The sequence below is a fragment of the Schistocerca americana genome, chromosome 3, assembly GCF_021461395.2.
Source record: "Schistocerca americana isolate TAMUIC-IGC-003095 chromosome 3, iqSchAmer2.1, whole genome shotgun sequence".
In the NCBI taxonomy this organism is placed as follows: domain Eukaryota; kingdom Metazoa; phylum Arthropoda; class Insecta; order Orthoptera; family Acrididae; genus Schistocerca; species Schistocerca americana.
In genome coordinates, this window is record NC_060121.1 from 224,632,396 (window position 1) to 224,654,304 (window position 21,909).

The 21,909-nt window shown below is 44.8% G+C and overlaps 1 protein-coding gene across 1 annotated transcript in view; it reads left to right on the forward strand.

Moving 5' to 3' along the window:
• The window catches only part of LOC124605987 (protein-L-histidine N-pros-methyltransferase-like), a 133,929-nt gene that overhangs the window by 24,160 nt on the left and 87,860 nt on the right, over window positions 1-21,909 (forward strand). The window contains exon 2 of the mRNA XM_047137951.1: window positions 2,481-2,600. Within this exon, the coding sequence (XP_046993907.1) occupies window positions 2,481-2,600 (120 nt within the window). The remainder of the gene's footprint in view (window positions 1-2,480; window positions 2,601-21,909) is intronic.

Below are 21,909 nucleotides of genomic sequence, written 5' to 3' on the forward strand. Positions count from 1 at the left end.
CTGTTTGATGTCCTCCCTCACGGTGGAGCGATCAAGTGCACTGGGCTACCCTCAGAAAATAGAGGAAACGACTTCGTCTCCAGAAAAATGCAGACGATCTTCTCCTTCTCCATGACAAGGCAAGGCCCACACAAATCTACAAATCCGAAAGGAGCTCACAAAATTTCATTTGACTCTTCTTCCCCATGTACCCTACAACCTGGATCTCCTCTTTCCGACTTCCATTTGTCTGGCCCAATGACGGATGCACTCTGCGGGAGACAATACCTGGATGAGGAGGAGGTTATTGATGCAGTACGGCATTGGCTCCGACATCGACCAGTGGTACCATACGGGCATACAGGCTCTGCCAGTAAGGTGGCGTAAGGCCTGGCACTGAACGGAGATTATGTTGGAAAAAAGCGTTTTGTAGCCAGAAGAGTGAGAAATAGCGTGGTATATTGGACTCCTGAATAAAACAGTTATGTTTTCAGAAAAAAATTGTTTTGCAAAACAATGAATAATACAATTATCCACCACCTTCTGCCCTAATTACACTACTGGCCATTAAAATTGCTACACTAAGAAGAAATGCAGATGATAAACGGATATTCATTGGACAAAGATATTATACTAGAACTGACATGTGATACATTTTCACGCAATTTGGGTGCATAGATCTTGAGAAATCAGTACCCAGAACAACCACCTCTGGCCGTAATAATGGCCTTGATACGCCTGGGCATTGAGTCAAACAGAGCTTGGATGGCGTGTACAGGTACAGCTGCCCGTGGAGCTTCAACACGATACCACAGTTCATCAAGAGTAGTGACTGGCGTATTGTGCCGAGCCAGTTGCTCGGCCACCATTGACCAGACGTTTTCAGTTGGTGAGAGATCTGGATAATGTGCTGACCAGGGCAGCAATCGAACATTTTCTGTATCCAGAAAGGCCCGTACAGGACCTGCAACTTGCGGTCGTGGGGGAATAACCTGCTGAAATGTAGGGTTTCGCAGGGATCGAATGAAGGGTAGAGCCACGGGTCGTAACACATCTGAAATGTAACGTCCACTGTTCAAAGTGCCGTCAGTGCGAACAAGAGGTGACCGAGGTGTGTAACGAATGGCACCCCATACCATCACGCCGGGTGATACGGCAGTATGGGGATGGCGAATACACGCTTCCAATGTGCGTTCACCGCGATTCTGCCGAACACGGATGCGACCATCATGGCTCTGAGCACTATGGGACTTAACATCTATGGTCATCAGTCCCCTAGAACTTAGAACTACTTAAACCTAACTAACCTAAGGACAGCACACAACACCCAGCCATCACGAGGCAGAGAAAATCCCTGACCCCGCCGGGAATCGAACCCGGGAACCCGGGCGTGGGAAGCGAGAACGCTACCGCACGTCCACGGCGACCATCATGACGCTGTAAACAAAACCCGGATTTACCCGAAAAAATGACGTTTTGCGATTCGTGCACCCAGGTTCGTCGTTGTGTACACCATCGCAGGCGCTCCTGTCTGTGATGCAGCGTCGAGGGTAACCGCAGGCATGGTCTCCGAGCTGATAGTCCATGCTGCTGCAAGCGTCGTCAAACTGTTCGTGCAGATAGTTGTTGTCTTGCAAACGTCCCCATCTGTTGACTCAGGGATCGAGACTCGGCTGCACGGTCCATTACAGCCATGCGGATAAGATGCCTGTCATCTCGACTGCTAGTGATACGAGGCCGTTGGGATCCAGCACGGCGTTCCGTATTAGTCTCCTGAACCCACCGATTCCATATTCTGCTAACAGTCATTGGATGTCGACCAACGCGAGCAGCAATGTCGCGATACGATGAACCGCAATCGCGATAGTCTACAACCAGACCTTTATCAAAGTCGGAAACGTGATGGTACGCATTTCTCCTCGTTACACGAGGCATCACAACGACGTTTCACCAGGAAAAGCCCGTCAACTCCTGTTTGTGTACGAGAAATCGGTTGGAAACTATCCTCATGTCAGCACGTTGTAGGAGTCGCCAACCTTGTGTGAATGCTCTGAAAAGCTAATCATTTTCTTATCACAGCTGTCGTACAAAAGCACTGTACGCCACATTTAGTCGGACCGTTACAACGTATCAGTAGTCGTCCCTAACCTGTATTAATTCGTTGATTTACTTTTGTGCCTTGAAATAGTCAGCTTAGATTGTACCTGCGAATGCGAACTGCGGCAGGGTGGTAGGACGGTTGATGTGGGTAGGTAGGAGGCACGGACGCTCCAAGGGTGACGCGAGGTGTCTTCCGTGGGAGACGGGAGTGTCGCGCAGGCGGCGACGGCAGCGTCCGTTTTGTAAACACGCCGGCCGATAAGGCGCGCTGCATACACACGTGATGGATGGGAGGCGGCGGCGAGCTGCCCCGCCCATCCAGAGCGCGGCTGTGCCGCCTTATCTGCGCCTCTGCCGCCGCCGCGCCGCCACTAGTAATAACGACACCGGTGTGCTCTTAGTTGGCTGACTGATGGCGGAGCCGCTCGGACACTGCGCCCCTGGCCCACCATTAATAACACACCGGCCGACAACTCGTGCGCCGGTCCCGTCCAGGCGCCCGGCCAACTCTGCGCCAGGCGGTAATAAGGGGCAAGCAGCCCAGCAACGACACCTTCAGATCGTTCCTGGGCTCGTATGGGGACTAACATGATTAAGGCTTTTCATGTTTTCTTCAACAAGGCCACTGCATACACTGCCCGACCAAAAGTATATGGAAATCCTTGCGTAATGCGAAAATGTCCACTGGATCTCATGAGAGCCGGATAAGCCATAGAGAGCCTGTATACAGAGAGAGTGGCCATAGGTGAAGTTGCCCGTGATTGGTTGTTTAGCTTCGGCGCCATTTTTCTGCCAAACGTCTCTCGCGCTTCCTATGTTCGCCGTGCTTTTGAGTTGAATTGAAGTTCAGAGGACTTTTGGAAACGATTAATAGGTATTTGAACTATTGAGAGACTTGTTATGCGTTGTGCATGCGTGTTCGATTTAGTTGTATATCGTTTTTAGTACGTAATTAGCGTTTGCGATCTTAAATACGAGTTGAAATAATTAAGCGTTTTGTGATGAAGTTGGCAGGCCTACATGTTTAAAGTAAACACGTCACTAATTGTACAGTTTTTTTTTTTTTTTTTTTTTTTTTTTTTACATCTGTAATTCATTCTGCAGACGTTCGTAAACGATGCCAGGTTGTGCTGCATTTGGTTGTTCCAACAGAGGCGAAGGGGTGGATTTCACATGTTAGCATTTCCACGCAATGAAGAGAGACGAAAGCAGTGGGCAGTCGCAGTCAACAGGGCTGACATAAATCAAACAGGAGCCTTGTGGAAACCAAACAAGTACTCTTATCTATGCGAAGTAAGTCTTTTTAGCCTTTTACTACATATAAAACAACTTGCAATATACACAGTTAAATTTGAAAACAGACCTGTAAATTGGCTCTGTGAAAATTATTATAACACATTATTCTTATAAACAAAGGCATTTTACGAATGATTTCGCCATATTGTCTTGTGTTTTTGATTCGGTGAGTGTGTACTCCACTACTGGTCATTCCCGCCCGCAGTATGGCAGAAAAATGGCCGCCGGTTGGCCACTCTCTCCCTATATAGTCTCTCTAACCAGCCATTATAAAAGGAGGCGGGGAGCACTGAGTCAACAGCAGAGAAGCAGTAAAAGCAGATGGGTCGGTCAGGAGAGTTCATTGACTTCGAACATGGACTACCGGGGGCATTTGAAAAGTCCTTGCAAACATACAAACTACTTACGTGTTGGGTGGGCTAAACCTCCATTTAGACTTACACACTTCGTCCAACGCTGTTCTAATTTGTTAATCCCTTCCGAATAATAGGAACTGCCCAAATCTGCAAAATCGCTATTAGTTGCTGCAATCACCTCATCATTTGAATAAAATCTTTGTCCCGCCAGCCATTTCTTTAAATTGGGGAACAAATAGTAATCCGAGGGAGCCAAGTCTGGAGAACTGGGGGGGATGTGAAACGAGTTGAAATCGTATTTCCAATAATTTTGCGACTCAAACTTCTGAGGTGTGTGCTGGTGCATTGTCGTGATGGAAAAGGACTATTTTGCGGTCCAATCGGCGGCGCTTTTCTTGCAGCTCGGCTTTCAAACGGTCCAATAACGATGAATAATATGCACCTGTAATAGTTTTACCATTTTCCAAATAGTAGATGAGAATTATCCATTGCGAATCACAAAAGACAGTCGCCATAACCTTTCCGGCCGAAGGAATGGCCTTCGCCGTTTTTGGTGCAGATTCTCCCTTGGTAACCCATTGTTTAGAGTGTTGTTTGGTCTCAGGAGTATAGTATCCATGTTTCATCCGCAATGACGTAACGATGCTTAAAGTCCTGCTGATTCTTCCTGAATAGCTGCAAACCATCCTTGCAACACCTCACACGATTCCGTTTTTGGTCAAGCGTGTCGGAAATTCCATGCGGCTTTTCGCAGATGGTGCTGTAGTATACAGAGAAGTTGCAGCATTAGAAAATTTCAGCGAAATGCAGGAAGATCTGCAGCGGATAGGCACTTGCTGCAGGGAGTGGCAACTGACCCTTAACATAGACAAATGTAATGTATTGCGAATACATAGAAAGAAGGATCCTTTATTGTATGATTATATGATAGCGGAACAAACACCGGTAGCAGTTACTTCTGTAAAATATCTGGGAGTATGCGTGCGGAACCATTTGAAGTGGAATGATCATATAAAATTAATTGTTGGTAAGGCGGATGCGAGGTTGAGATTCATTGCGAGAGTCCTTAGAAAATGTAGTCCATCAACAAAGGAGGTGGCTTACAAAACACTCGTTCGACCTATGCTTGAGTATTGCCCATCGGTGTGGGATCCGTACCAGATCGGGTTGACGGAGGAGATAGAGAAGATCCGAAGAAGAGCGGCGCGTTTCGTCACAGGGTTATTTGGTAAGCATGATAGCGTTACGGAGATGTTTAGCAAACTCAAGTGGCAGACTCTGCAAGAGAGGCGCTCTGCATCGCGCTGTAGCGTGCTGTCCAGGTTTCGAGAGGGTGCGTTTCTGGATGAGGTATCGAATATATTGCTTCCCCCTGCTTATACCTCCCGAGGAGATCACGAATGTAAAATTAGAGATTCGAGCGCTCACGGAGGCTTTCCGGCAGTCGTTCTTCCCGCGAACCATACGCGATTGGAACAGGATAGGGAGGTAATGACAGTGGCACGTAAAGTGCCCTCCGCCACACACCGTTGGGTGGCTTGCGGAGTATAAATGTAGATGTAGAACCCATCTTGCGGATAGCTTTCTTATGTCCAATTGTTTATGCAAAATATTATGTCCCCGTTCATTCGCGATGCCCACAGCACTAGCAATCTCACGCACCGTAACTCTTCTGTCATCCATCACTATATCGTGGATTTTATCAATGATTTCTCTAGTCGGAATCTCCACAGGGCGTCCAGAACGTTCAGCATCACTTGTGCCCATATGGCCACTCCACCAAAATTTTGAAACTACTTATAAACTGCTCTAATCGAAGGTGCAGAGTCACCGTAATGTTTATGAAGCTTCTCTTTAGTCTCTTGACGCGTTTTGCCTTTCATAAAGTAATGTTTAATCACCGCTCGAAATTCTTTTTCGTCTATTTTTTGGCAATCGCTCGGCTTCCTTGATTCACATGAATGCCAAACACAAAGAAATACACCAATGTGGCTGAAACTTGGTATGCGTTCTTTCCATAGAGAAAATATGTCTGGAGTGAGCATTGCGTTCTGCGCATGTTGTCAGCATTAAACCAGGATTGTCACGTGTTTTCGGGACTTCGCTGTGCGTGTGTGCTTTCCGCAGAGTTTGAATTTTATAATATCAAGAGTTTTTGTTGTGTTTTCACCGTTTGTTGATGGTGAATTACTGTTGTTGCTACGGATACAAAGAAAAATATGTGAAAGGAGGGATAGTAACTTTTCATGGGTACTATGTTTAAAAATTTTGAGACGCATTATAATTAAGGATTGATTCTGTAGACCTATTTTTGTACGATTTTATCACTGTGTAATAGATATTATGGCTCGTACAAAAGCTTACAAACAATCGCTTCCTCTCGTAAATTTGCTAGTGGAACAGGAAAGGGAATGGTTAGTTGTTTCAGCAAATACTATCCTCCATGCATTTATCAGTGACTTGTCGATTATGTATATAGATTTGAAAGACGGGAGACAGATAAATTCAATAGAGTGGGAGTCTGTAATTGTCTTCGTATAATAAAGGTTTGGACACACTTTTGTTTACCATAAAGTTACAGTAGGAGACCATGTTAAGTGTGTCTAGGACATGGAGAATGATTGTGACTTATATTTTAGTTTCCCGAAGGATGAACAACGAGTAAAGATGTGGCTCCAGAAAATAAGGAGTAATTTTGTCCCCACAAAATATTCCGAAGTATGTTCAAAACACTTTGAAGGGGAATGTTTAGACAGAGAAAAATTTGGACGTGTATGACTGAAGGTAGATGCTATACCAACTATTTTTAATTTTCCACAACACCTACTACCAATTTCTGCATTCAGCGTAAATACATTTTCTGCACAAATCAAATAAAAAACACAATAGTGTAGTTAATCAAAGTACACATTCAATTTATTTTCTTCGCCATTTGATTAAGAAGCGTAAAATATTAGTAAACATGTCCCCAAACTCTTTCATTTGTGTCACTTTCCACTTCCATTAATGGTGTTGTATGGGTTGACTGTTACATGACCAACTATATTTGCTTTACAGTACATTTATTCTCCGATCGCCTTTTCCCCCCTTCTTACACAGTCTACTATTTATTTAATATATAGGAGCAAATACTTTAAATACGTTAAATAAACACTTCAAAGTGTCACCAGTAAGAAAAATTGTGCTTTAGGTCGGAAAAACGAGAAAATAAATGCGCAGAAATAGCAGAAAAGAAGGACGATTTAACAGGCATATAATCGCTTATCTGTGGCAAATTCGGTGTTTTTTCGAACACTTGCAAAAGTACTAGCGTACTGTCAAGTCGTTTTGCAAGACTATCACTGCAAAAATGTACGTCAGGCTCTGTAATACTATAAAGTGCTGTATCATACCGAAAACTACCAAAAATCGAGTGCATCTGAACTGTGACACCTATCGCAAAGAAGCAGAATGCAATATCACTTGCCCTTAAAAGTTACGTAGCTGGTTTATCCCCGGTATCAAATGGATACTGTTAAAATGTCTGCGCAACATATATAAATAATCCACGAGACGTACGAAAAGAATCCGTCTGTACTAGGGATGTAGTGACATTCGAAATACACTCCTGGAAATGGAAAAAAGAACACACTGACACCGGTGTGTCAGACCCACCATACTTGCTCCGGACACTGCGAGAGGGCCGTACAAGCAATGATCACACGCACGGCACAGCGGACACACCAGGAACCGCGGTGTTGGCCGTCGAATGGCGCTAGCTGCGCAGCATTTGTGCACCGCCGCCGTCAGTGTCAGCCAGTTTGCCGTGGCATACGGAGCTCCATCGCAGTCTTTAACACTGGTAGCATGCCGCGACAGCGTGGACGTGAACCGTATGTGCAGTTGACGGACTTGGAGCGAGGGCGTACAGTGGGCATGCGGGAGGCCGGGTGGACGTACCGCCGAATTGCTCAACACGTGGGGCGTGAGGTCTCCACAGTACATCGATGTTGTCGCCAGTGGTCGGCGGAAGGTGCACGTGCCCGTCGACCAGGGACCGGACCGCAGCGACGCACGGATGCACGCCAAGACCGTAGGATCCTACGCAGTGCCGTAGGGGACCGCACCGCCACTTCCCAGCAAATTAGGGACACTGTTGCTCCTGGGGTATCGGCGAGGACCATTCGCAACCGTCTCCATGAAGCTGGGCGACGGTCCCGCACACCGTTAGGCCGTCTTCCGCTCACGCCCCAACATCGTGCAGCCCGCCTCCAGTGGTGTCGCGACAGGCGTGAGTGGAGGGACGAATGGAGACGTGTCGTCTTCAGCGATGAGAGTCGCTTCTGCCTTGGTGCCAATGATGGTCGTATGCGTGTTTGGCGCCGTGCAGGTGAGCGCCACAATCAGGACTGCATACGACCGAGGCACACAGGGCCAACACCCGGCATCATGGTGTGGGGAGCGATCTCCTACACTGGCCGTACACCACTGGTGATCGTCGAGGGGACACTGAATAGTGCACGGTACATCCAAACCGTCATCGAACCCATCGTTCTACCATTCCTAGACCGGCAAGGGAACTTGCTGTTCCAACAGGACAATGCACGGCCGCATGTATCCCGTGCCTCCCAACGTGCTCTAGAAGGTGTAAGTCAACTACCCTGGCCAGCAAGATCTCCGGATCTGTCCCCCATTGAGCATGTTTGGGACTGGATGAAGCGTCGTCTCACGCGGTCTGCACGTCCAGCACGAACGCTGGTCCAACTGAGGTGCCAGGTGGAAATGGCATGGCAAGCCGTTCCACAGGACTACATCCAGCATCTCTACGATCGTCTCCATGGGAGAATAGCAGCCTGCATTGCTGCGAAAGGTGGATATACACTGTATTAGTGCCGACATTGTGCGTGCTCTGTTGCCTGTGTCTATGTGCCTGTGGTTCTGCCAGTGTGATCATGTGATGTATCTGACCCCAGGAATGTGTCAATAAAGTTTCCCATTCCTGGGACAATGAATTCATGGTGTTCTTATTTCAATTTCCAGGAGTGTATACAGGGCGCTATACGGACAAACACACGACGTCCCGAGAACACGTGACCAGGCCGGCAATGTATGTTGACAACACAAAATCTGTTTTGCGCATCTGAATGCTCACTCCAGAGATATTTACTCTATGATTCTTTCCAAAGATGCTACTAACCAAACATGACCCCGATACGCGCCGGACATTACACGGACTCTTCAAACGTCCCTCGTCCTCATGGGATGGGATGAGACCAGAGTAGCAAACATATCACGGACATTTCAGTCCTTCTGAAGCTGCCTAAGTCGACCGTTAGCGATGCGATTGTGAAGTGGCAACGTGAAGAAACGACCACAGCTAAATCACGAAATGTATTCGCAGTTGTGAATATGGACAACCATCAGCCGTATAATGGAATAACGATGAAAGTTTGTGCCGGACTGAGACTCGAACTCGAATTTCCCGCTTATCGCGAATGGTCGCCTTACTATTAGGTATCCGACCGCGACTCACGACCAAACCCAAACGTCTATACGTCGTCGACCATGTGCCTACAACCTGTACTCGTACATACTTTATGTATATTCCCGTACAGGGGAGATATTCTACTTGAAATTCGCTTGCTAGGGTGTTGGCTAGCAGTATGACTGTGCGTAGGGAGCTGAAAAGAATGGGGAACAGTGGTCGAAGAGCTGCTCGTGAGTCGCATATTTCTGTAGTCAATGCTAAACGACGGTTGAGGTCGATGACAGGAAACGAGTGATTTGTAGTGATGAATCTCACCGTACCCTGAGTCGAACTGATGGTAGGGTTCGGGTTTTGGGAGTGCCTAGAGAACTTAGCCTGCTGTTGTGTGTAGCGCCTGTAGTGAAGCACGCAGTAGGTTGTGTTACGTATAGGGCGTTTGTCATGGTTAGGTTAAGGCCCAGATCAAGTAAGAAACAGATTGCCCGATCGCTTGGTCCAGCAGGCAACCCTTCTCAGGGAACGTCCACCAGGCGGCAACAGCGTCACACCCTTACTTCTGGAATCAACCACTAGATGGCACTCCGTTCTGTGAAATATGTGGCAACATCGGCCGAACGCGTGCAGCTTTCCACAATTTAGCGTCTGTGAAGTACAGCTGTTTCTGACATACCGGTGGTAGTGGATCGAGTCGTCATACCGAGGACCTATGAGTATATCAACTGTGGAGGGAGTAGAACAACAAATCCTGAACTAAAAATGTTCAGATTTCCCGGCAAAGATAAAGACAGGTTACGCGAGTGGATTCTAAAGTCAGGTAAATCAATAAATTAGTTACGAGTAAGAATTAATAAAGAGCCATAAGCATTCGATCCTATTTAAATTTTGTCGATGTTATATTCGATATAACGTGGCAGCCCTTCCTGTACAAGAATCGTATCATATAATTTTTAAATGAAATCTTTGCTGCAATTTGGACTTTTTAAAACTGTTTATTCACTTCACTATCGTAATTTTGGGTGTAGAGGCATTTTTGTGTGCAATGTGAAAACTGAAACCAATATAACATATGGATAACAAAATGCAAAGCATAGTGTGGTAACATTTGGTAAACAATTTCAGAAGCATTACCTTAAAAGACCTTTCCCTTGGTACTTGAAAATGGCTCTAGAGCTGAAATCGCAACAGTGAAATAAATGAATAATAGCCGTCATGTAATTGCTAGATCATCGGTCCCTCTAAATCCTGGTATATACTAGAGCGAACGAAGTGAACGAGTGTAAAACCTCGTTTACACTGCTGCAAACGAGTATTCATAGATAATTCGCCAATGTTCACTGCCATTCGTTTATACTTGTGAACAAGCGTTTATACTGGAATGAATGGAGGAGAATAAAAGAGAACCAGCATAACATGCAAACTATAGACGCTGCCTATTTTAATTTTTTTTTAGCTGTGCGCTAATAATCCTCACACAGCTTTCACTTGAAAACAACACTCCTTATAGTAACAGGTCTGCGCGAGAGCGGATATTCCCAGTAATAACTGTGTTGCAGATAAAAGCGTACGTCTGTTGCGAATATTTGCGGGTTATCTTTAAACCGTACAAAGTAAATTTTTAACTTAATTATGGTTTGCCGTCTGTGGCTCTTCAAAGTTGACACCGCCAGAATATGCTCGAAAAACACGCTTTCACTTGTATATTACCGCGTTTGCAGCCCCCAATCCAAAATTCATCGTTTTGTGCCACTCTTATATCATTTACGCTAAGTTACATGCAAAGTAAAAGAATTTAAATTTGAAATGACTGTCACTGAAATATGTTCAGCCTTAATTCGCATCATAACCGAGTGCGGATTTTGAAAACTTTCTAGTGGAGATCATTTTTACCACCATAATCCGTACCAGAAGAGCTGTATAGCAAAGAGAAAAAGACGGCATGGAAGGCGAGTGTAAAACCCTTGCGACTGCAATACAGTCTACATTTAAACAGTAACTCGCGAGAAATGTTTGTGTGTTACTTTTCATTTATTTCATTTCGCATATGATTGTGAGAAATAATACTCGGTTTGTATAATTACAGGAGCTAATCTACATTCTTAGATTGAAAACTCGGGAAAACCCACAGCCGATCATGAGCTACAGTCAGTAGTGTGACGAATGCATTTCGCGCGCAGCGCTCTGGCCGAACGCAAATGAGCGTCATTCACGTCACCGAAGATACAGCGTTGCCAATTCCGCGACATGGACAGGTCAGTTAGCATTGTAGCGTCGCCTGTGACATCTGTTGACCGACGGGAAAACTATATTTACGGTTGCCTGTTCCGCCGTAAGGACGGTCAATCTGTTTCTTACGTGATCTGGGGTTAAGGTCCCACTATTGCGCTTAAGAAAACGCCAAAAGCGGAAGAATATGAACACATTTTACAGAATTATGTACTGCGTACAGTAGAGGCACAGTCAGGAGACGATGTCTGTGTCTACATGACAATGCATCCTGTCATAAAGCAGCACCTGTGAGGCAATGATTTGTGGAAAATAGCATTCCTGAAATGGATTGGACTGCCCGAAGTCCCGACCTGACTCCAATGAAACACCACTGGGCGATGATTTAGAACATCAGTGTCACTCCAGATCCCAGCGTCCAAAAGCATTACGTTCTCTGGTTCCCTCTCCTGTGAAAGAATGGGCTGCCATTTCTCCACAGACATTCAGACACCTCACTAAAAGTGGCCCCAGCAGAGCTCAAGCTGTCATAAAGGCAAAGGTTAGAGGCATCTCATATTAATGTCCACTAATATACTTTCGGATACGGTGTCGTAATACACCTCTCTCTCTCTCTCTCTCTCTCTCTACTTACCTACGTCCCCGCCAATCTCCTTAAACCAAGAAAGTACGTTCTCCTCATGATGAGGAGACATACTCCCAGTCCCGGTCACCCTGCGAATCGTGTTACTGAGTCTTTCATCCATCGAATGAACTGTTCAGCATGCCATCTTTTATGCATGGAGTTAGAGTGAATGTTCGGTAGACATGTTTACACTACATCACAGTTCTGAAGGAAGAACAGACACCATTCTGCAATTCGGGCAGACACGAACTCCGCAATTCATAAAGGGTCGAGGAAGAGTCCACTAAAGCCCCTAATTGAATTACTTGATTTCGCGTCGGGTAGAAGAGTCCGTTTTCCGTAAACAGGTGCATCCAGAAGCGTCGTCTTAGGGGCAGATGTCTTGCAGCTGTAGTGCTGAATGTAATACCGAGAAAGTAAGTTACAGAAAAGTACTTTTAGACATGTAGGATATTTTTATTTATTTTTTGACAGTTCTCTGGCTGGTTTGATGCTGCCCGCCACGACTTCCTCCCCTGTGCCGACATTATCAGCTCAGAGTAGCACCTTCACCCAAAATCTTCAATTATTTATTGTATACATTCCAGTCTGTCTTCCGTTTCAGGTTTTACCAAATTCAAATGGTTCAAATGGCTCTAAGCAGTATGGGACCATCTGAGGTCATCAGTCCCCTAGACTTAGAACTGCTTAAACCTGACTAACCTAAGGACACCACACACATCCATGCCCGAGGCAGGATTCGAACCTGCGACCGTAGCAGCAGCTCGGTTCCGGACTGAAGCGCCTAGAACCGCTCGGCGACTGCAGCCGGCGTATGTGCTGGAATGAGGGGCAGGGCTCGGAATGACGGGCCTCATACCAGCAATTTTCTATTCCGTTTCTACATGTAATAGCTGCTCTACATGCTGTTACATTTTTATATCATTTCACTTATTGTGTGTTATTGTTACTTTTGCAAGCTATAGGTTTGTATCGTAATTTTCTCTTTATTTTGTTACAAACGGATTAGTAAAGTGCGATATTATGAAGGGCAAAAGTGTCAAGTGCAACGAAGAGGGGACAGACGACTGTTTACGTCGTCGCCGCTAACAAGGGAACCTCTCCATCGCACCCCCCTCAGATTTAGTTATAAGTTGGCACAGTGGATAGACCTTGAAAAACTGAACACAGATCAATAGAGCAAACAGGAAGAAGTTGTGTGGAACTATGAAAAAAATTAGTAAAATATACAAACTGAGTAGTCCATGAGAAGATAGGCAACATCAGGGACTCTGGGAGAAAGCTGCTCCGTGGTTAGCGAGAGCAGCTACGGAACGAGAGGTCCTGAGTTCAATTCTTTCTTCGAGCGAAAATTTTAATTTTTTATTTTCAGTTTATGTGACAAACTCTTAAGTTTTCATCACTATTTTGGGAGTGATTATCACATCTACAAGAAAACCTAAATCGGGCAAGGTAGAAGAATCTTTTTACCCATTCGCTAAGTGTACAAGTTAGGTGGGTCGACAACATATTCCTGTCATGTGACGCACATGCCGTCACCAGTGTCGAGTAGCATGTATTAGACGTGTTTTCCTGTGGAGGAATGGGTTGACCTATGCCCTTACGATCAAATGTTTTCGGTTCCCATTGGAGAGGCACGTCCTTTCGTCTACTAATCGCACGGTTTTGCGGTGCGGTCGCAAAACACAGACACTAAACTTATTGCAGTGAACAGAAACGTCAATGAACGAACAGACAGATCATAACTTTGCGAAAATAAAGAAAGTAAAATTTTCAGTCGAGGGAAGACTTGAACCAAGGACCTCTGGTTCTGCAGATACGCTAACCACGTGACCACGGCGCTGCTGAGCTCGCGCTCTCCTTGATGTTGCCTATCTTGCGTATGGACTACTCAGTTTGTATATTTTATTAATTTTTTTCACGGTTCCACATAACTTCTTCCTGTTTTCTCGATTGATCTGTGTTCAGTTTTTCAAGGCCTATCCACTGTGCCAACTTATAAGTAAATCTGAGGGGAGTGCGATGGGGAGGTTCCCTTGTAAGGTTCTTTCTACTGTGCGGCGTGTTATCGTGCGGACTTCTGCAGGTGGTACTCGCCTGCTGGCGTGTGGCGGGTTCTGCGGTTTCCTCGTGCCCTTTCTCTTCTTTGGCATCCAGAAGGTGCGATGAGATAAAACGTCGCAGGCCGCCAGAATGGCAGGTCTCCCGCGTGCCGATGAGAGAATTCTCTCGATGCCTGCTGCGATACGCATTTTGCGCACGGGAGAGCTGCAATGGCACTGCCTGGGGGTGGCCGGCCTCTGGGAAAGGCTATAGATCTCAGTAGCGGCCCCGTAATGGAAACTCATCTGTGACACCGGACGCTCTCATCATCGCTTCCATCTCCCGCCGAGTTTCGAGCCGGAATCTAGCAACGCCCGGTCCAGGCACACGGGACCTGCAGCTTACAATTATTACAGTGTCATGGGCGCCACTAAACACAGGTGAAAAACGAATAACCTTCACTTCTAGCGCCCATATTAGCTGTTTTGAGAAATTTCATCCGCGTTTGCTGCCATACCATTGCAAGTCCTTCAATAGCCTTACAGTCTGCAACGTTCTTTTCTTTCAAATTATTGCTGCATTGTTTTTATACTGGAACAGAATTCTCGATCGCCACCAGAAAGGAGGCTGAATCTAACACCTACATGCTTACGAAAGCCATGCAATGTCAGATTTTCCTCCGGAGGTAGCAAATACGGGGTGGCGCAGGGAAACGGGAAATTTCGAAATAACGTCATTTCCATGAATAAATTCATAAAACTAGTAATTTATTAACGAAAGTGAATGTATTCAGTATGCCATTATTCAGTATGTCTTTACAATCAAAATGTCCAAAAGTGTGTCTTTACTTTTTAAAGATGACATCGGAAAGATGTGCTCCCATTCGGCGTTCACACTCTGTTATGAAAACTCTGGAATGCGCGGTGTAGCAAATCGTGGGGAATGGCAGTGACTTCGTTTTCAATGTTCTCCTTCAGTTCATGGATCGTTGCAGGACGTGTACGGTACACCTTCCCTTTGAGATATCCCCACAGGAAGAAGTCGCACACACTAAGATCAGGGGATCTCGCAGGCCATGCAATGTCACTGTTACGTGAAATAATGCGTCTTCCAAACAATTGACTAACTACTTGTTGTGAGTTGGCAGGAGAGCCAACACCCTATTAATAGAGGAAGCCGAAAGGCACGCGTTTTAGCTCACGCAGGCTGGCGTGAGGTCTGGAACAGGACAAGGAAATTAGACTTTAGAAAAAACGGACGTAGCTGGTGGAATACTTAACTTTAATCCATTAATGGTGAACGTCGGTCTGACGGTACATGCATCACAAGATCAATAGCAACTGATAATGGCGCCTTGCTAGGTCGTAGCAAATGACGTAGCGGAAGGCTATGCTAACTATCGTCTCGGCAAATGAGAGCGTATTTTGTCAGTGACCCATCGCTAGCAAAGTCGGTTGTACAACTGGGGCGAGTGCTAGGAAGTCTCTTTAGACCTGCCGTGTGGCGGCGCTCGGTCTGCAATCACTGATAGTGGCGACACGCGGGTCCGACGTATACTAACGGACCACGGCCGATTTAAAGGCTACCACCTAGCAAGAGTGGTGTCTGGCGGTGACACCACACTACTGCCATCGATTGTCGAGCAGTGTGTGACGTGGCTCCGTCCTGCTGAAACCACATGTTTTCGACGTTAAGATTAAGCTCGTACAGTCTCGGTGTAAAGAATGTTTGAAGCATTTCAACATATCGAGCGGATTTTACTGTCACTGCACTACCATCCTCACGTTCAAAAAAATAAGGGCCGATAACACCATGACATGATACAGCACACCATATTGTGACCTTGGCGCTATGTAGTGGTCGCTGGTGAAATCACAAGGATTGTCCTGTGCCCAATAACGAAAATTTTGTTAGTTCACGAATCCGTTCAGGTGGAAATGGGCTTCGTCTGATATCCATAAGTTACCAAGGAAATACGCGTCCTCATTGATTTTAGCCAATATCTGGCTACTAAACTCCATACGTGCCGCTGGGTCTCGTTCATGTTAAGTGTTGCACAATCTGCAACTTATAGGGATGGAAGTCTAATTCGTGCAGTATTCTTTGTAAGCTTCGTCGCTTAATCCCTAGCGAAGATGCATGCTGTCGAACGAAGCGGCGAGGACTTCTCTCGATTGCAGCTCTAGCAGCTGCAATGTTCTCTGGGGTACGTACCGTTGGAATGCCACCTGGAGGTTTCTTTTCCAAGGCAGATCCTGTTTCTTCAAAATTACGCACCCACGTTGTAATCGCATGCGCAGATGGGACACGTCCATGACGTCCAAGCTGGTAATGCTGTCGAAATGTTCTCTGCGCGGCAGTCGCACTATCACCATTTTTGTAAAACGCTCTCACAGCTACTGCACGTTCCGCACCAGTCCAATTCTCCATGATTACTAAATGGCAATGCGTTCACAACAATTGTGCAAAGTTTCGAACATCTGCCGGCATTACAGTGCTGCCAACTGTAACGTTCAAAATTTCCCGTTCCCTGCGCCACCCTGACTACTACTACATTATATCCATTGTGAATGAATAACTACAGTTTTATTTTAAATTATCGGTGTACTTAGGTATATTACGCAACCAATTATTTCTGAGTTTGAAACGTATATATTGTACTAGTTGCTAGTTTTCTAGCCACTGCATACTCGTAATCAGATGAAGGCGTTACAGGAACATTATTTATTGAACCATATGATTGGACTGTTTCGTAGCATCCATGACAAATTCACTCCGATAATGTATTGTATATTTTAGTCACCACACACACACACACACACACACAGCCATTGAACGGCCACGTACCAGGAGTATCCATATACACTTTGTACTTACGTACAGTGTTTGTCTCTTGTGAAATCAACTTCACCAAAATACTGTGTGTGTGTGTGTGTGTGTGTGTGTGTGTGTGTGTGTGTGTGTGTGAGAGAGAGAGAGAGAGAGAGAGAGAGAGAGAGAGAGAGAGAGAGAGCAATCTGGCTATATTTTACATTATCAGAATGAGTGTGTGACGCATACCGCGAGACAGTGCAGTGAAGACGACTCTAGCGTGTACATGTGTATGGACGACAGTATAATATTCCTATAACACCTCAATCTGATGACGCGCCTGCAGTGGCTTGAAAACTAGTTAATGTTACAAAGAATACGTTCAGTCCTGAGACTGGTTTGATGCAGCTCTCCATGCTACTGTATCCTGTGCTAGCTTCTTCATCTCCCAGTACCTACTACAAAATACATCCGCTGGCCGGTGTGGCCGAGCGGTTCTAGGCGCTTCAGTCTGGAACCGCGCGACCGCTTCGATCGCAGGTTCGAATCCTGCCTCGGGCATGGATGTGGTGATGTCCTTAGGTTAGTTAGGTTTAAGTAGTTCTAAGTTCTAGGGGCTGATGACCTTAGATGTTAAGTCCCATTATGCTCAGAGTAATTTGAACCATTTTGAAACTACATCCTCCTGAACCTGCTTAGTGTATTCATCTCTTGGTCTCCCTCTACGATTTCTACCCTCCACGCTGCCCTCCAATACTAAATTGGTGATTCCTTGATGCCTTAGAACATATCTTACCAACCGATCCCTTCTTCTAGTCAAGTTGTGCCACAAACTGCTCTTCTCCCCAATTCTGTTCAATACCTCCTCATTAGTTATATGATCTACCCATCTAATCTTCAGCATTCTTCTGTAGCACCACATTTCGAAAGCTTCTATTCTCTTCTTGTCTAAACTATTTATCGTCCATGTTTCACTTCCGTACATGGCTACACTCCTTACAAATACTTTCAGGAACGACTTCCTGACGCTTAAATCTATACTTTATGTTAACAAATTTCTCTTCTTCAGAAACACTTTCTTTGCCATTGCCAGTCCACATTTTATATCCTCTCTACTTCGACCATCATCAGTTATTTTGCTCCCCAAATAGCAAAACTCCTTTACTACTTTAAGTGCCTCATTTCCTAATTTAATTCCCTCAGCATCACCCAACTTAATTCGACTACATTCCATTATCCTCGTTTTGCTTTTGTTGATGTTCATCTTATATCGTCCATTCAAGACACTGTCCATTCCGTTCAACTGCTCTTCCAAGTCCTTTGCTGTCTCTGACGGAATTAACAATGTCATCGGCGAACCTCAAAGTTTTTATTTCTTCTTCATGGATTTTAATACCTACTCTGAATTTTTCTTTTGTTTATACGTATGAAATTCAAGAAACGACTGTTGCATATTATACGTATACAAGTCATAAGTCTCTTTCTTACGACTATTATAGAAATAGAAGAACGGCAGTATACTAACATGTCTAGCAAATTTAAAGACCATACTTCACGTCAGGTGACCATGTTGGCAGAAATACTGGTAATAATGAGGCGATTCTATTTGCAAAAAAAGTTTGGATAAAGGAAGCACAGACAATAAAGTATTTTTTAAAGAAGAGAATCCCATTTCTGTCACGTTTAGAGAATTTTATATCGTCTAATCACGCAAGTTTTGCATTTTCTTTCACTTTCATTTGAAACATATGCTGTAATCAATACTAAAATTACAAATGCGAGAGTAACTCTGTTACAGTTGGACGACTAAACTGCTTAACCAGTTTCCATTGAGTCAGGTATGAATATAGTTTGAAACTGAGGAAGAACATAGGCTACTTTAGAACATGAAGAAAATAAAAAAAATCTACCCCCAGAGAGGGTAAAGTACGGAATGGGACTTTTGACATCTATGAACATAAACCATGCTAATTATTATTAAATTTGTTGCACAATGTACATAGTATATAATGTATAGCTAATTCAGTAGAACGATGCATAGATGAGCACTCCTGCCCAAGCGCCTCGGCATATGCTGCTAGACAACGATGCTACGCATGCCACCGCGTCGTCGTCAGTTGGTGCAATTGGAGGGAGGGGGGCGGGGGAGGGAACAGATCACGAGTTATGCTTACCTGAACAGGCAGACACGTGAGGGCAGCTGACGCTATTGCTCGCACATTAGCTCATTTACTCAACATCACTCATAACAAAACTACTCATATGCGAGCGCAGAGTAGGGGCTAGTGGGTGTGTAAATAAACAAGTTTTTTCTTACCGTCAGTTGAAAGAGGGGGAATATAAAGTGAGAGGTGAAACCGATCATATAGATAAGGAGCCAGACGGTTTTTGTGTATTCGATCATGGGAATTCTTACATAAATCAAGCTCTTTTTTTTACGCAATTTAGTTTTGAGTTATGTCACCTTTAACTGACAAATACCTGTCACATCTGGATACTAAAATAAGAGACGCTAGTAATAATGTGACTGATCAGCGATAAGGAAGGTGACTCAGTAATTACAAAGCTGTGATCCTTGTCAGAGTTTATGAGCAGCAATGGACAACGCTTGATTTCAGAGCTCGACTCTGTCTGCTATCCTGTTACTTTCTTAAGTTTCTATGTAGGGATTGTGAGTGAAACCGGAATTACCTCTGCGTATCATAAAACGCCCAAAGGACCAAGCGGAAGGACTGGACCTTAAGGCGGGGGGACATTCACCTTTTATTGTTCACAATATTTATTAAAGTTAGTCAACAGATAACAATTGTCAAACTTCGAGTGAGAACATTTGTACATCAGACACGTCGGTTAGCTTTCGCTAGCACAGCAAGTATAACAACTTTTCAGATGAGAAAGATAATACCTTTTAATATTACAAAAAAAATAGAATGCCCTGAACGCCTAAAGAGTTACAGTAAGTTTACTCAGTTTTAAAACTTTGCCCAAATATACTCATTTAAAAGAAAAATTAACCTTACACATGAACTATGAATAACTATTTTGCATTAACAAATAGTGAAGAAATAACATTTGTAATAATGAACTACCAGCCAGGGAACATTTATACATGAAGGCTATCAGTTGGCTTTAGTTACTAACAACTTTTCAAATGAGAAAGGTAATACCTTTTTATAGAAAATAGAAAACACTGGACGCCCAAAGGGCTATCGTATGTTCACTTGCAGTTTTAAGCCCTTACCCAAATATATTCGTTCAAAAGAAACAGTAGCGTTACATACGGACTCTCAACTAGGCAGGCAATAATATACATCAGACACTTCTCTTACAAATAGTTCCCAGCTCATAATCGGCCAAGTGCGGGCATGAACGTTCTGCGGAGCGTCCAACACGGGCCACACCTGGTTGTGCCGATCGGACCCGATTTATCGGCCCGACCGAGGGCGCGAAGTACAGTAGGTGTGTCCGACTTCACTTCCCGGATGCCAATATTCAAACCTCCGCACGAGTGTCTCATGGAGTTAGCGTACTCTGGTACATCATACAGTTCAAGATGCACAATATTGACTGGAACAACTAAACACTGTTTTAGAACATTATACACAAGCAAGCCCCACGGCTTGGATGGTAAGGCAGAATGCCGACGCTCCTAGACACCAAGCAACAACAGTTCGATCAGAACGGTGCAACAAATTGCGTAGCGTCTGATCTCAACATGGATTACTAACATATTTTCATAACTGAGCACTCGCTAATAGTTCGTCTCAGGACTTGCAATACGGAAGGCAGAAAGTGCATGGCCAGTGAAAGAAATAGAATGATGTCACCTTATCAGTTCAGCGAAATAATCGTCCAACAGCATCAGAGAAGTTGGTCGTCACTACAATCTCCCAATAAAATGTCGTCGGTTAACCGCCACCAACTGCTTGGCTGCTCAGACCATCTCAAGACGTAGCCGTTACAATTGTCGCCTGTACAATGCCTTTTCAAAACACCTCTTCACGTACCGGGGTACCTCCCCTCCTCGGGCCGCCCTCTCTCCACCTCAGCACTCACCTCACTCGCGCTCGCCTGTCGCTCCACTCCCTGCCGCGCCACCTCGCGACGGGCTCACAAGCGCCGAAAGGTTAGCATCTCTGAACAAATATCGATAGCCGCAAAGCCGGCATGGCTCAGTGAGTATGCATTGTAATCTTTGTCCTATCATACGAGGACGTCTCATGGTGTAGTGGTCAGCAGCACAGTCTGTTGATGTGGAGATTCTGAGTACAGTTCCCAGTCACCATTCAAATTCTGCTGATGTACGAAATGAAGAATGGTGTCCACTCAGTGTGTGAGGCCAACACGAAAGATACTTGAACAAATTATCAAAGAATTAGACACGCAATAATTTCCACAAGGATTGTCACATCTAAAGGATTACACTGGACTGTCAGCCATAGGACTGTATTATTGTTGCTCTTCCTTTTATTGTTATTATTATTTGTATAATTTTGGGTCATCTCTGGCGTGTGCAAACCATTCCATCTTTGTGGCAACTTTCCTCCATTCATCTGACCAGTTCTTCCTGGCACTATTTCTTTCCAGAACAATGCTTCCCAACTTAGGGGTAATTACCTGCTCACAGGTAACAACGAATTTTTCTGAGGGGTAAAAACAAAAGAGTTTTTCAAATACTAGCAAGTGATACAATGTTGTGGAGGTGATACAGTGTTGGGGAAGATGCAGCTTGTGAAACGAATGTATGAATATCGGCTTCCTAGCATCATCTATCCACTACTCACGTACTTTGTCAAATGCATCTATGGCTGGAAAATTGAGATATCGCATATTCTTAAATATGTCATGAAAATACCTTTTCAGGGTTGTAGATAGTTCCCACAATACACTTCAAATTGCTTCATTAATCACTTCGCAACAACAACAGTAACTATGTAATGGCTGCTACACTGCTGTAAGGCCAATACTGTTCGCAGTACTAGTGGTAGTAGCAGAAGAGGCAGTGGCCG